Raw genomic sequence first — 16,655 nt, 5'->3', positions numbered from 1 at the left:
AGAAAAATCTGCCCTCGTTTCAAGGAGGTTTGGGGAAATGTCTAAAACCGGTCTGCTGAGCTAGAGGTAGAGGCTGCCGCTTGCGAATATGGTTCTTTAGCCACGTTTGCGTCTACACACGCACACATGCACACACAGGGGAGCAGGGCTAAGGTACTGGATATGGATAGATAAGCAAGGGCCAGAGTGTGGGGTGTGGATGTGGAACCATCGCCTCCTGACTCAGGCCTGAAGGGAGTCTATAAGCGTTTAATTGCTCAAAGCCACATCCCCTCTGGAACGACTTCCTTTGCACAGTACGGTCTTCTTGAGGGCTGCCTTTACTTCCCGGTTCCTCAGACAGTAGATGATGGGGTTGAGGAGGGGGACGATGACCGTGTAGAGCACGGATACCGCTTTGTTGGAACTGTAGGTGTACATGAGCTTGGGGCGGGCATAGGTGAAAAGGGTTGTGGAATAGAAGAGAATGACAACAGTCAGGTGAGAGGCGCAGGTGGAAAACGCCTTTTGGCGGCCTTGTGAAGAAGGGATCCTGAGGACGGCACTGAGAATGGTGGCATAAGACGCCACGACCACACAAAGGGGGATGGCAATAACCACGAGGGCCAGAAAGAAGTCTACTCGCTCCGCCTGCGAGGGGTCTTCGCAGGGGATGCTGAGGAGCGGAGAAATATCGCAGAAATAATGGTTGATGTGAGGTTTGCCACAGTAGTGGAGTCGGGCTATGAAAACCATCTTAATCGTGGCAGTTGTGAGTCCACAGAGCCAGCATCCCCCCGCCAGGGTACCACAGAGCTGGTTGGTCACGATAACTGGGTAGCGTAGTGGCTTACAAATGGCTACGTGGCGGTCAAAGGCCATAACAGCGAGGAGGAGGTACTCTGCACAGACAAAGGTCACAAAGAAGTAAAGTTGAGTCATGCAGCCATTGAAGGAAATGGTCTTGTCATGGCTGAGGAAGTCCACCAGCATCTTGGGGCTGATGATGGTGACATACCACATCTCCAGGAAGGAGAGGTGGCTCAGAAAGAAGTACATGGGCTTGTGCAGTTGTCTGTCACCGCGAATGGCCAGGATGATGAGAGCGTTCTCCAGCAGAGTCAGTAGGTAGGTTGCCAGGAACACGAAGAACAGGAAAAGCTGGAAGGCTGGCCGTGTTGGAAATCCCAGAAGAATGAAATGTATGGTTGCTGTGTGGTTACCTGCTTCCAAAACTTTGGTGATCATAACTGGCTGTGGGCACAGACAGAATCAGATTTTTCCACTTCCTGAGCACGAGCCAACCACCAATGATAGACCCCCCAGCAGCAAAGTCATCACAAGAGAAGTTCTCCTGCCTTTATACCTTACTTTGTCCTAAATTATGATCAGAACCAGAACTTTTGAGCCATCATGTATTTTGGGGAGCTTATATTTTAATTTTTGTCAACTTAAGCCAAGAGAGATAACTCGTCCAAGGTACACACAAGTGAAATTGGAAACTTCTGACTCCAAATTAATTCTGTGCCTTTCCAGTATTTCCCTGTTGGTCATAGGAGGATGGCCTTCCTATCACCCCTTCACCATAAGCAAGAAATCCCATCTGCTATGTATGTAAAGAAGCCAGAAACTCAGGTATTCACCGCGGGCTGCCCCCCTCCCCCCCCCCCCCCCCGCCCCAGGCATAATTGGCATAACTTCCAGAGAAGTCTTCTGACTCCACTTATCTGTACGGAAAGAATTCTTCTGTTTGTGTGTTTGTTTCCTATTTAACAAGGTTGTAAATCTTGAATGAAGCAATATTTGAGCAAACACACAGGATTAATAGCAAACCTGATATGAATGTTTGCCAGCTTCTTGGAGAACAAAATCGAATGGGTAACCTAAAAGATAATGTTTTCTTTGATCCGATCCATTGTATGGAGTGCTGGATTAGGAGTTTAGGAAAAGGACATCACATCCCACTTTCGTCTAACTCCACGTAAGTGAGCTTACTACTTAATGTTCAGAATGTTAGTTCTTTTGTTTCTAAGGTGGATATAATATAATTTCACCACATCTGTAAACATCTAATGAACTTTAGATTTTAAATTAAATTCCTATGGACATTTGCTGTGACCTTTCCAGGATACACTGCTAAATTCTCCCAAAACCCTGCCAACAAAGTCAACACAGATCTACATGGTGGAAACAACAGCCATTGTGTATTATTATTATTATTATTATTAAATATTATTATTATTATTTTAGAGAGAAAGAGAGAGCACAAGCATGAGCAGGGAGAGGGGAAGAGGGACAGAGAATCTCAAGCAGACTCCACACCCAGTAAAAAGCTCAATGTGGGACTCGATTCCATGACCTTGGGACCATAACCTAAGCTGAAATCTAGAGTCAGACACTCAGCCAACTGAGCCACCCAGGCACCCTTAAACAACAGCCATTGTTAATGAGAAAGGAGGGGACTGTAGGACCTTTCCAGGGGTATTAGAGTAAAGGAGGCACAAGTTGCTTGAAAATAATACCAGAAAAAATGGAGGACCCAGATGCCTTCTGCCATCACTGAGCCTTCTGCATTCCCGCCCAGGGTACAGTCTCCAACCAGCCGTCTGAGAATCACTCTGAACCTCCCATGCTGAGTGCCTTACCCTTCCCAGACTTTCTCTGTGACCTACAGCTTGATTCCTCCCTTTTGCATCTCGCCAGAGCCTGTCCCCCCTACTCTCCTTTTCTCAACAACCTTGCCCATGCGTAGGACATAGGGGTGCAGCCAGGGGAGGCTCTCTGCTTTTCCTGAGGAAATGGTCCTAGGGTGACAGCTGGAAAATGGCCGCCCATCCCATCCACTTCCCTCTTGCTGCTCAGACTTCGCTTTAGGACCCTAAAGGAAGGCAGAACAGCCACCTCTTAGATATCCATGTTAGAGAAGAACACAGACGCAGATAAACAAAAAAAAACAAATAAGGTCTAATAGTGCCAATTCGACAATTTTGTTTGTTTGTTGGAACTCAGCCTTTAAGCTACACACACACACACACACACACACACACACACCCAATGCAAGGTCCCTGTGTGCTGTGGCCTAAGATTCAGGAGGCAGTGGGGGGGTTGGTGGAACTTGAAAAAAAGGCAAGGTCTGTGAGCCCCAAGCTCCCTCAGCAGCTTTCCTCTCTTCTCTGAGTCTGAAAGTCCAACCAACCTGAAACCCATTAATGAACAGCTTAGACACCCCCTCCAGCCAGGCTTTTCCTCAGCACCTCTGTCCCTGCCAATGGACACATGACATCGACATGTCTTCAGCTACTGGAGGAGGGGGGGTAGCATTTCCATTTGGGAGGCACTTCCTTCACAATAACAAGACACCAGTCTCCACAGCTGTGTGCTTGGGTTCATTCCCTCATGAGTTTTTATATTCCAGAAATATGTAAGGAGGGAACCACACCCAGAAGTCCTTTCTTCCTGGAACATGTCCCCCTCCTCCTCAGTGCCCCCCAGCACTGCGACAATGCAATATATTTTCAGGATTTCAGCAACAGACACTGTCCTTCTCAGAAGGCATGCCTCAGACCTGAAGCTGGAAATCAATGTGGCCCATGGAATTTAAGACTAAGAATTAGGAGGGCGCCTGGGTGGCTCAGTAAGTTAAGTGTTTGACTTCAGCTCAGGCCACCATCTCACGGTTTGTGGGTCCCAGTGTCACATCAGGCTCTGCACTGACAGCATGGAGCCTGCTTGGGGTTCTTCCTCTCCCTCTTTCTCTTCCCCTCCCCTGCTTCTCTCTCTCTCTCTCTCTCTCTCTCTCTCTCTCTCTCTCTCTCTCTCAAAAAGAAATATTTTGCAGTGAAATTAATCTATATATGTCCTAAGTTCACTCCCCAACTATGCCCTGTAGCTACACTTCCCATAGTAAGCTCAAAGAAGACAAACTGTTTTAAAATATCAATAAAATGAAAGCTCCCAAGAATCAGTGATTTAAATGAAAATGATGTTCAACCATCCCCTGGAAATACCTGAGAGTCTTTTCAACCCACCATTGTCTCAGTGACGTAACTTATGGCTCTTCTCCCAGCCTTGTCAAGCATGGCCACCTTGAACCGAGGAAAGAGGAGAGGTCATGTAGACCAAGAGGAGGAAGGTGGTGTCCTTAAGCTCGAAGAGGTGTTGGGCCAGCCTGGGTGTGTCTCTGCTCAGCTTGAAGATGGGCACAGAATGAGCTATTTGTTCTCTGCCTGTCTCCAAGCTACTGGAGGGGCAGGTACCAACTCCCACCCACAGGGGACCTCCCCACAGATACTGCCCTCAGGAATGTATTTGGCCTTTCCAGGGCCCAAGGGGACCCCAGGGGAATACTAAGGGAAGAGCTGGCAAGGTAAATGACACAAGAGGGACCTTAGGCTTGGAGCACACTGCTTTCCTCCCTGCCAGACTCTGGGGCAGAGGAAGGTGAGGGAAAAGTGTGTGTGTGTGGGCTCTTCTCTTTCTGAGCAATGGTCTCACAAATAATAAGATCCTCTGGGGGAAGAGAGTGCTGTAACCAAAGCCATTCAGCAGAAAATCAGAATGGCATTTGCCCGCTCTTATTCGGGGACCCAAGCATGTGCACACACCCGTATACAAACCCCAAACACCCTTAGATGTTGTGCACACAAGTGTCAGCTCTATACATCTACACGACTCTCATGTGTCAGTAACTCAGTAGATACAAAAGATACATGTATTTCAAAGAGATATATACCCTCGTGTTCATGACAGGATTATTCACAGGAGTCAAGACACAAAAACAGCCCGAATGCCCATCAATGGATGAGCAGGTAAGAAAGAGGTGGTGGGTATGCACAGCGGGAGTCAGCTGTGAGAAAGGAGGGAATCCTGCCATTTGAGAAAACATGGATGGACCTTGAGTACCTTATGCTAAGTGAGAGGAGGCAGAGAAAGACGAGCACTTATATGTGGAATCTTAAAAAAAAAGTCCAAGTCATAAAAGGCAGATTACAAAATGGTTGTTACCAAGGAGTGGAGAATGAAGAAATAGAACTGAGGGTGTTTAAGGATATACACTTGGAACGGAAAACAAAAAAGCCATAGTTTTCAATGCACTGTATGATGAATATAGACAGCAATATGGTTCTGTATGTATGTAATGTGCTCGACACAGCTACAAAGACAATTATATTGCCATGCATAAACGTGTCAAAGTAACACATTGTACACCATAAATCGGATAAATAAATTGCTATCAATTTGACAATGTTATATGTCAAATATATTCAAGAAAAAAAAAAAAAGAAAAACATGAGTTTTTATTGTTCCTGGGTAGCTCTGTGAGGCGAATAAACTCCCAAGTCTCTCTAAGTACTGCACTCCTCATCTTTAAAAGGCGATGGTAACATTACCTTTGGTATGATGGTAACCCAGAAGTTAGTAAAACAAAATACCATCTTTTTTTGGTGATAACTGTTTACAATCATTCCTTGGTACAAAGGAAAAAAGCGGTAGTTAAAACGCTGAGCACTTAAAGCAAAAATGGAATTCTAAGTTCACTCTTGACTCTTTCTTGTCACGGAAGAAAAGAACACAGTTAATTTAAGGACCTTATTGAACAAACGGGCAGAGACTACAGCTCTGAGCTGAGTGAGAAAAAGGGCAGAGCTTACAAATTGTAATATGTCTGAGTCTGGAAAAATATTCCGGATCAATACGCACTTAGCTTGGGTAAGGAGAGATAGAGTAATTTTTAAATGTAGAAGTTAAAGTTACCGGGGAAACTCACATTTTTCTTTGTATTTATTTATTTATTTTTTTAATTTTTTTAACTTTTTTTAAATTTATTTTTGAGACGGAGAGAGACAGAGCATGAACGGGGGAGGGGCAGAGAGAGAAGAGAGACACAGAATCGGAAGCAGGCTCCAGGCCCTGAGCCATCAGCCCAGAGCCCGACGCGGGGCTCGAACTCACGGACCGCGAGATCGTGACCTGAGCTGAAGTCGGCCGCTTAACCGACGGAGCCACCCAGGCGCCCCTTTTCTTTGTGTTTATAATTATTTCTGAAAATTGTGTGTTTCCCATTTCCTCTCAAGTTATTTAAAAATTTGAGGCAGATAATCACATTTTGTGCTTTCTATGTGGCGTTTTATGAATAAAAAATCACATAATTTATGTTTCCTTTTTAAATGCAAGGACCTTCTTAGTTAATCGTGACGAATGGTACCCCTGTTTTAAAATGAATTAATTGCATTTAAAGAATCATAATTGACTTGAACACATGCTCCTTCCTTACTTCCCTTCTGTTATGCCTCTCTGGTGAAAAGTGGGCTCCACTGAGTACATGTTCATAACCTAAAAAAAAATAAATAAATGAAACAAAATAAAGTATGACAAAATAAGAGAATACAAGACTGACTTGCAGGAGGTTTTTGAATTGCAGGTGTAGCGTCTGAGAAATAACCAGCCTCTCTCTGGCTAACCTGTGAATTACAGCTTTAAAGGCATAGTGACTCTTTCGTTTCCCGGAATGGCAAAATAGGAGCTTTGGCAGGAGGGGGTGGGTGGGTCCTGATCTTTCTCTGGCAACGTACAAAAATAGATTTCATTTGACAAACTTAAGAGACCCTAAAACTAAAAACCGTTTGAAAATTCTAAAACGATGCAAGGCAAAAGTTAGGTAAATGTATTACAGCAAGCATATTAGGTTGAAAATAAGAAGGAAGCACAAATTACAGGGCCTCCAACAAATGGGAATTAATTTTTATCATTCGATAAAAAATAAACATGGGTGTAGGTATTTGCTCGTGTTGGTTCAACTTCTCAAGCATGCTATCGAAGACCCACGATTTTTATGCATTTCTGCGCCTCCAGCCTCAGTGCTGAACTTCCCTCCTCATGTCTGTTACCTCATGGACGGCTGCTGGAGCTCCGGGCATCAAAGCCAAGTTCAACAGAAGGAAAGCGGAAACACCAGTGCCAGCTACATCTTTCTCTGAAAAGGAGATCCTCTCCAGCAGACTTCTACTTCCGTTTATTGGACAAAAACGAGATATACGACCACTCCCAGCCAGATACAAGAAAAGCTGACGAATCAAACATGTGACGCAGAGATGTGGATTTATGGCCAGGGCTGGGCATATTTTCAGCTTGAAAAAGATGGGTTGTCACAGCGAAGAAAAGTGAGCTATCTACACCAATGAACACACTGCGGGAACCTCTCACACGAGGGGAAAAACAAATTAGGAGGGCTACTGCCCCCGCTGGGAATGAGTGTGATATGACAAGGGCCCTAATGGTGGCATTTGTACCAGCTGACAGTCTCTAGCTCCTCCCTCGGTACTATGTAGATACCCAGAGGGTCAGGATCAAGCCCAAAATCCAAGACTAAAATCCCAGGAGGACATTTATGTTCTATGTTAACATCCAAAAAAAGAGTTAAGATACATTCTGATCATTTAAAAAAAATTTAATGTTTATTTTTTATTTATTTTGAGAGAGAGAAAGAGGAGAGAGAGAGAGAGACAGAGACAGAGACAGAGAGAGAGACAGAGAGAGAATGAATTCCAAGCAGGGTCTGTGCTGTCAGCCCAGAACCCGACATGGGGCTTGAACTCACAATAAGATCATGATCTGACCCCAAATCAAGAGTCAGTCGGTCAACCGACTAAGCCACCCAGATGCCCCCATCCTGATCACGTTTAAAAGGAGCGTGAACCTCACTGAGTCTACTCAATGGCACGCTGGCGTGCTGTAATAGTTTTAGGTCGGATCAGTGGAAACGCTAGACTTTCTGGTTAACATAGCACCTTCTCCACATGATTACGAAGGATGATCAGAGCCCAGCTTTCCACGTACGTTCTAGGGACCCCGGTCAGTCCTCCAATCTCATTTTGCATAAGAGTGAGTTTGAGGCATGGTTAGTAGAACAGCACATTGGTTAGAAGCCCATAGTCATATTATTTTTGACAAAATGATAATAAAGACGGGGCTTCGCATTTATTGACTATTTACGTGATTAGCTATTATATGCCCAAAGATCTTAGGAATCACCAAATAATCCAACCCACACCCCCCCAAAGGACACACTTGGCATCAGTTTCCCCTAGAGAAATATAGGACAGAGACACAACATCCCAGCACGGCAGCTTCGGGAATTTCTCGTCTGTGGAAGGGGTGCTGAAAACAGACAAGGAGCTGGTCTCTGGGATTCAAAGTCACAGGGCAGGAGGGAGGACATGAGATTCACACACAAGGGCACAGGGTCCCCCTCGACTTGGACCCCTGAAGTCCCCAAAGAGCCATCATCTCTTCTAACAGGTGCCTGGCATCCTTGGCTTCCAGGGCTCCCAGCAAAAGGCGTGCCAAGTCACAGAAGTAGCCTGAAGCTGTGACTTCTCCCCAGATACTTAGAATACTCGCATTATTCTCCGGTCCAGAGGACTTTTACTCATCAGGGGCCGTTTGTACCCCAAGCAGTGTTGCCTAATAACATTTATCAGGCTTCCAAGAGTCCGGAGCTGGAGAGTTAAGCAAAGGTGAACGCTTTCACAGTGTATGTTCACATGCGTCTCAGATCGTCACGTGGTACACTTTACGTACCTTAGAGTTTTATCCATCTGTTCTACTTCGATAAAGCTGGGGAGGAAAAGGAAGTGAATCCACAGCAAAATTTATCTTTCAAGAGAAAAGATTTTAACACTTTACTCACACATACATTGTTTATGTAATGTTCACAGCAAGCACATGAGGTAGGTGACAGTGTTTTCATTACAACAGGGACTCACTGGAGTGAAACTAGTGACATTTCTTGGCTCGGGGAGCAGAATTCTCACAGTAAAAGGCCATGCCTTCCATAACTCCAGGAAAGGAAAAGGGAATACACTGAGGGGAGGGTAAACAGAGACAGTCTCAGAGACGGTTCTTTAAAAGACTATTTAGAAATTTTATAAACATCAAGCAACTTATACTTTTAAAAGCGTCAAATGCCTTGGCTCTTTTTGTTGTCGCTGTTGTTTCCTTTTACACCCTGGAAAACCTAAAATGATTATTGACCCCGTAGTTTTCTTTAATACAAAATCGTTTTTGTTTCTTCCCCAAAGCCTAGTTCAGAATAAGCTAATGCGTCCGTCGTGACAATTTGTGTTTCTGACTATTTGCTCAACAGCACTTTCTTGATTATGTTTCTACAAAATCCTACAACTAAAGAAACACAGAACATGGTTCAAAGGTGCAGAAAGTAACCTTAAGTCGGGCTGCGAAAATCTCCCTAAGCAATTCAAGCAAGTTCCCAGAACTCAGAAGAACTTGGAAGAATGTTTATAATTCAGCCTTTGAATCTGAGACATCTCACTCATTCTAGAGATACCTGCATCCCACCTCTCATTCTTTTATTTTGTCTCCAAAAACAGAGAGGGAGGCAAACCGTAAGAGACTCTTAAATACAGAGAACAGACTGAGGGTTGCCGGAGAGGAGGTGGGTGGGGGGCATGGGCTAAATGGGTGACGGGCATTAAGGAGGGCACTTGATGGGATGAGCACGGGGTGTTGTATGTAAGTGATGAGTCATTAAATTCTACTCCTGAAACCAATACGACAGTGTATGTTAACTAACACGGGTTTAAGGAAAAAAAAAGGCATTTTCTGTTCTTGCGTCATTTGCCCCAGAAACAAAACTTAAAATATTTCACAACTGGTATAACCCAGGCACCAACTAATTAAAACAGAAGCTGCCCATAGTGCTGGAGAAGATTCTGGGACCAATCTATATAAACACTTTCTAAGGCATTTCACTTACTACTGAATCAACCCTCATTAGGTCAACCAGCTTGGTAACCCACTGGAGTCAAAGAAGGGAGATTCAGATGAATATTTGGCCATGTTCTTTGGTGCACACATAGGTGAATACCAGCACTACGTTTTCCTCTTCCTTGACTTGCAGTGGGTGGAAGACTGGGAGAGGCACAGAATATTGTTTAGGTAGGTGACATGACTTTCAGTTCTTGGGGTATCATGGTACTTTGGTGATTTCTTATTGGGAGCAGGGTTGGAGAATTTTGATCTCTGACATTGCTGCAATACAGCCCCCATCACCTTGACATATCCACCAGTAAATCCCCTTTTTTCTACTTTCTCAGTTATAAAATAAAAGGCTTTGATCTAGAGTTGGGAACTTCAAACTGGCTATGAAACAAGAGTTCCTAGGAAGTTGAAAGTGATGCATGGCCGAGTTGCAACCTAGACATGCCCTATCGTACCCTCTACAGATTTTCTTTTCGGGGAATTTGCATTTTAACAGCCCCCAGGAGACTCTTCTGCAGCCAATCCAAACTTAGTATGGAAACCCCGTACAAGATCAATGGTTCACAAATTTTTGTTTGTATCGGGAGATTCCCAGACACTATTCAGCCAAACTATGTACTAACTGATATTTATGTTCCCTTTGAGCCTATTTCTATGATTCTTTCAGGTGGTATCATTGCCACCTTGTTTCTTCCTGCCTCCTAGGTTCTGCTGCACATCAATCTGGGACATCCCTCGGATAGTGGCATCTGCCCAGGACCGACTTCCTGAGAGCATCCTTCACCTCCTTGTTCCTCAGGCAGTAGATGGCTGGATTGAGGAACGGTACAATGACTGTATAGAGCACAGAGATGACCTTGTTATGGTTGAAGGTGGACATGGCCTGGGGCCGTGCATAGGTGAAGAGGGTGGAGGAGTAGTAGATAACTACCACTGCCAGGTGAGAGGCACAGGTGGAGAAGGCTTTGCGACGTCCCTGGGCAGTAGGAATCCTGAGGAGGGCAGCCATTATGGCAGCATATGATGAAACCACGGCCAACAGAGGGAGCAGAATCATCACCAGGGCCAAGAGGAAGTCTACTAGTTCTGCGTGCTCTTTGTCAGAGCAGGTGAGGTTGAGTAGTGGGGAGATATCGCAGAAAAAGTGGTTGATGACGTTGGGTCCACAGTAGGACAGCCGGGAAATGAAAAGAAGCTTCATCATGGAGCTCAAGAAGCCACTACCCCAAGAGGAAGCAGCGAGGCGAATGGCCAGGCTGGATGGCATGAGACTAGGATAACGGAGGGGCTCACAGATGGCCAGGTAGCGGTCATAGGCCATGACCGCCAGCAGGACACATTCGGTGCAGGCTAGGGCAATAAAGAAGTAGAGCTGAGTCATGCAGCCTACGTAGGAGACTCTACGCTCCTGGGTAAGAAATGCTCCCAAAAGCCGGGGAACTGTGACATTGACGTACCACAGCTCCAGGAAGGAGAGATGGCCAAGGAAAAAGTACATCGGGCGGTGAAGGCTTGGCGTGAGCCAGACTGTGGAAACGATGAGTGCGTTCTCCAACAATGTCAACAGGTAAATTGCCAGGAAGAGGACAAAGAGGAGGCACTGGAGGGGCGGAGAGGTAGGGAAGCCCACCAACACAAACTCCGCTATGTGGCCTCTGCTCCAATTTCCCATCGTCTCTGTCCACGTGACCACCTGAAAAAAGAACAGGAAGAACGAGAAAGCCATTCCCAACCACAAAAAAAAAAAAAAAAAACCCAAAATGAAATAAAATGAAATAAATAAAATAAAATAATAAAATAAAATAAATAAAATGAAATAAATAAAATAATAAAATAAAATAAATTAAAAAATAAAATAAAATAAAATAAATAAAATAATAAAATAAAATAAATTAAAAAATAAAATAAAATAAATAAAATAATAAAATAAAATAAATAAAACAAAATAAAATGAAATACAATGGAATAAATAAAATAATAAAATTAATGAAATAAAATTAATAAAATAAAATTAATAAAATAAAATAAAATAAACAAAATAATAAAATAAATAAAATAAAATAATAAAATAAATAAAATAAAATAAAAATAAAATAAATAAAATAAAATGAAATAAATAAAATAAAATAACAATACATTAGCTTGCATAGTGTAAACTTGACATGTACTTTTGGTCATGCATTTAAATAGTTGCCTGGAATCTAATTTTCACTGCGTGTGAGTACTGACGTTTTAAATGAGATTCCTATGTCACTCTTTTATATGTTCAGTGAAATCTAAATATTGGTGCTATGATACCCACCAATACCTGTTTCAAAAATTATATAAGCACATGTGTCTTTAAACTATGGACATTTTACATTGTCTCACTGAACTCATAATTCAAAGTATTGTAATACATTTTTATAATTACAAGCCTTTTATTGATTTCTCTGTATCTATCTGCATGTTTTGGGGTTTCCTGTACTTTTGAGGCTGTGTTTTGAAAAGACTTTCTATTAGATTTTATTTGGTAATCAGCATACATTTCACCAAAGCAATAAAAAAATACAAGACAAATTTTACAATGTTGTTTTTTTTTGCGTATGGTTTTATAACACGTACTGCCCTTGTTCTCAATTCTTGTGTGCATCCGTGAAGACTACTTATCATCAGAATGAGAGTGGTTTCAGCATCCACTGTTTCTTATTTTTATTTGGGAGAGATAAACACTGAGGAAGCTAGTTCCCAGAAATAAATGGCATTGACACACCGCAGCTCGGGGAATGGAAGCTGCTTTGTTGTAGCAATAACGCTAAATTATGTGCACTTTCTATTAGTTATGTGCCAGAAATTGCACAGTCATCTCTCATCGAAATGATTTTTATTGATCTATTAGCTAACAACTGAGTCAGCATCCATTCAGTTGTGCTGAAAGGAACAGGCTGGAAACGGCAGACTTTGAAAAGGCCGTGTGGCCCAGGACAGGTCGCTCCGTCTCCCCGCGGGGACGCTGGCACCTGCACTAACTTCCCCGTGCGACACTTTGGCACAGTGAGTGGGCCTTGCCTCGCCTTGCACAGAGGGTTTGAAAAGGAGAGTGGGAAAGGAGAAAAAAGTACTTTGACTAGTGGACTAATTCTAAAAAGATCTGATAAGACAGTTGAGGACCAGGGTCTGATCCCTTTAGAACGAACGATTCCTACCTGGATCTTGGAAAGCCTTTTTGTACCCTCCCGGACATAAACCTGGGTTTGGGAAGCGGACTTCATGCGTCAGAGACTTTTCTGAGAGCAAGTTTGCAGAGGACTGGCAGCAAGTAGGGGGGAGGGGAGGGGAGCAGGACAGGAAGGAAGGGCAGCAGCCCTGGGGCTAAATGTAATAGAGGATGGGGAAAACTCAAACGGGGTGGCTGGAAATGCCCGAGAGCCAAGTCAAGGGCATTAGATGCTGCCCTAGACTGAGCAATGACAGAGAGTCTGAAAAGGAAACTGTCCTCACCCTCTCTTCTCAGTAGACAGGGCGGTGCCTAGAACCCTAAAATATCAGTGGACTGAGTTCCAGCCTTGGTCTGTATGACCTTGAATCATCTACTCCGTTTGGATATGTATTTTGTAACGTACACACACTGAATACAAACTAGAGTTCTTTCTAGCTGCAGCACCTGAGGGTCCGGGGAAAGAAGCGGTTAGAAATGGGGTGCAGAGCGGGGGGCAGGCTGAAAAATACACTGGTTTCAAGTATGTTTGAGGCCAGACTTGCTCTGCAGCCCTGAGCTGTCTGCTGGTTCCAACGCAAGCCCGCAAGTTGTGCCTCTTGCCCCCAGAGGTGCCCAGACCCTAGCTCCTGCCCACTCCTCAATATCACTTCCATCATCCTGGTTTCCAGGATGGAAACAAAATGCTCTTTGCTCCGCAGACCGGCCTGCTGTTGCCAAGGACTTTCTCCTGCAGCCAGAGCAACTCTGGCCCCTCATCCCTGCAGGACCCCACCTTTCTGTTCCCTGCTCCAAACCTGCCTTCCTGTTCCGAGGAGGCTGTTCTACATTGACGGCTTCTGACTCTGGACACTCAGCTTTCTCAGGTAGCTCTGAGTTACCCGTGTGCTGTGTGCACTGATCTCCTGTGTCGTTTGTTCCCTTACCTGCCCACCCCTTTTCCTCTAACTTCTGGGCTATGTCTTGTCCCTGTGGTGAGTCTTGGAATAACTGTCCTCCTCTGCTGCTATCTCCATGTTTTCATGAGGTCAGGGCAGCATTCTACCATGAAGACAGAACGGGACAGATGAGCCCGAAATTTCAACGTTCACAGCGATAAGTTCTTTAAACACGCCCTTCTCACTTGAGAGCAGAGCTTCCAGAAAATAACTAATGAGGAAGATCTCTAGGAGGATTCCATTGCATTTCCCCTTAGAACCAAGATTAGCTCGTTACCCATCGATCTTCTCAGAACTGGGTGACGTTGTACATTCATCTTCCCTTTGCTCCTCTGATCCCTTCTACGTCCCCTCCCTCATCCAGCACCTGTCACCCCCTCCAGGTAAGCCAGAGCCCTTTAAGACACCTGTGTGCTCTACCTCTGGTCTTGTGCACATGAGTAGACACCATTCACATCAGTTATTCTGTGAAGACTTTGTCCAGGAGTCCCTCACTTCTCCTATTGAGACTATGAGAGACTAAGAGAAAAATTACCAGGTGTACTCACAACTGCAAAGAAAAGACCCCCCCCCCCCCCCCCCGATTCCCAAAACCAGCCAGGGCATGCCTGGTTGTGGTTTGAAATAAAGGCGGGAACCAATCAAGTTCTGCTGAGCGTTCAAATTTAAATGTCAACCAATAACAGCTCTGTAACCTCAAAAACATCCCTAACTTGTTTGTGCCTGTCTATAAAAGAAGCTGTAAGATCCTTGCTCGGGGCCTCTTAGCGTCACCGGCAACGATGCGCGGAGGACCGGGTTCGAACCTGCAATAAACGACCCTTGCCGCTTGGCTTTGACTCTGGACTCTGGTGGTTTGTTTTCGGGGGGTCTCTCGAATCAGGGCATATCAACTACAAATCTATGATCAGATCTACTAACAGATTGGGCTCGTTTTGCATTTACCTGGATTCTCCTTCCTCAAGAGCAGAAACTCTCACTGGTTTCTCTACCCTCATTAAGTCCAGTACTTGGCACATAAGAGATACAAATAAATCTCTATCGAATGAGTTAGTAGATAAATAAAGTAATAGTTAAGAGCTTGGGAAATTGATGCTTCTCTGTTTCGGAGGTAGAAGGCTCAACCTGCTTTCTGATCTTTCCAACAGGGATGCTGGTATCTCCTGCTGGTGATATCGGCCATCCTGACTCTGCTAGGCTGTGTGACAATCAAAGACATGATCTGTGGGGCGCCTGGGTGGCGCAGTCGGTTAAGCGTCCGACTTCAGCCAGGTCACGATCTCGTGGTCCGTGAGTTCGAGCCCCGCGTCAGGCTCTGGGCTGATGGCTCGGAGCCTGGAGCCTGTTTCCGATTCTGTGCCTCCCTCTCTCTCTGCCCCTCCCCCCTTCATGCTCTGTCTCTCTCTGTCCCAAAAATAAATAAAAAACGTTGAAAAAAAAAATTAAAAAAAAAAAAAAAAAAAAAAGACATGATCTGTGTGAGGAGGATCTGCCCACAGTGTGAAACATACTTATTATTTTAAAACACATTGGTGATCCCAGAGGTCTGTGGGCTTAAAACCATGCAAACATCACTGGGACAGCCCCACTGGCTATTTATACCAGCATCACTGTCTGGACTCCTGGCTACCCCCCACCCCCCCCACCACCTCCTCGGTGCTATATACGTGGAGCCACACTGGCACCTGCCTGGTCCCCAGTGGCCCCCCTAGGGAGCCACACAAACCATCGGCCAGGGCCCTGCACACAGCCATCTCCCATTTTTAGAGAAAATTCTTTCTTCTGTTTTCCTTGAAATCCACTGGATTATCACAGATTGAATAACCATAACTCACTTAGTAAAGAATTTGGTGAATCAAAAGCTGAGTTCCGTCTGGAATCGTAATTACTGTCTCAGTCTGTGTCCACATGACTCGTAGACAAGATATAACAAAACTGATAGGATGTGCAAGGCATTGAGAACTTTCCGTGTGCTGGCTGAGTCCCCCCAACAGTCCCAGTGAGTGCAAGCATCTTTGTCCCCATTGATAGATGGCACAGAGAGATGAGAGATTTTTTTTTTCCTTCAAGATCACAGATCTAGGAAATTGTGGAGCTGGGACAGGATATACCCAGAAAATCTGGCCACGGAGATACGGCAGCAGACTGAGTCACCGTCCCGCACACGCCCCCTGGGTCTAAGTGACTGTCCACTGGTGCGGCCAGAGGGACTCGATTGGGCAAACACAGAGGTTTGTGTTGGCTCATCTGTGCTCGAGCAGTCAAATTCAAACAATAGTTTCTAAGCATCATTTGAACTTGGGCTGGGAAGCTCTGGACGGAATATGGTAGCTACAGATTTGGTCCTGCTGTAGGGTAAGGAGAGGACTACTCTCCAAACATTCGAGACAGGTCCCCCACCTGTCCTCCCGTCAGCCTCTGCTCTCAGGATTCCCCGTTTCCAGACACAGTTTCCTGTCCTTTCCAACACATCCACAGAGCCCTAGCATGTCACTTTAATGGAACTGAGTAACATTCCTTATACTCGTGAACATTTTAAATGACCTTCTCGGGCATCAACTCCATAATCATAAACATTTGGGTATGATTCAAACAGCAGTGGACTCAATATGAGACGTTTGCGTGGCTACACTTCTTTTTTCAGATGGTAAGCCAATGGAAAAACTGGAGAAAATGCAGAGATTTTCAGGATCGTGAGGGATCTGGAAGCCATAGGAAATGAATGGAGGATCCCGCACCTCTAACCTGGATGAGGCAAAAAT

General features: G+C 44.7%; 2 protein-coding genes across 2 annotated transcripts; both read right to left on the bottom strand.

Moving 5' to 3' along the window:
• Nucleotides 1-249: 249 nt before the first annotated feature.
• On the bottom strand, nucleotides 250-1,269 carry OR6Y1 (olfactory receptor family 6 subfamily Y member 1). The gene has a single exon (XM_060643178.3). It carries the CDS (start codon nucleotides 1,225-1,227, stop codon nucleotides 250-252), a length of 978 nt encoding a protein of 325 aa, XP_060499161.1. The 5' UTR covers nucleotides 1,228-1,269.
• Nucleotides 1,270-10,477: 9,208 nt separating this feature from the next.
• OR6P1 (olfactory receptor family 6 subfamily P member 1) lies at nucleotides 10,478-11,436 on the bottom strand. The gene has a single exon (XM_060643177.3). It carries the CDS (start codon nucleotides 11,429-11,431, stop codon nucleotides 10,478-10,480), a length of 954 nt encoding a protein of 317 aa, XP_060499160.1. The 5' UTR covers nucleotides 11,432-11,436.
• Between the last annotated feature and the right edge of the window lie 5,219 nt (nucleotides 11,437-16,655).

Source organism: Panthera onca, chromosome F1, assembly GCF_046562875.1.
Source record: "Panthera onca isolate mPanOnc1 chromosome F1, mPanOnc1 haplotype 2, whole genome shotgun sequence".
NCBI classification, from domain to species: Eukaryota; Metazoa; Chordata; class Mammalia; order Carnivora; family Felidae; genus Panthera; species Panthera onca.
The sequence above is the reverse complement of the archived record's forward strand: the minus strand, read 5'-3'. Positions and strand labels throughout refer to the sequence as shown.

What these genes read in the sequence shown, in the direction of transcription:
- OR6Y1 (XM_060643178.3), bottom strand. Translation starts at nt 1,227, where the DNA reads ATGATCACCAAAGTTTTGGAAGCAGGTAACCACACAGCAACCATACAT.
- OR6P1 (XM_060643177.3), bottom strand. Translation starts at nt 11,431, where the DNA reads ATGGGAAATTGGAGCAGAGGCCACATAGCGGAGTTTGTGTTGGTGGGC.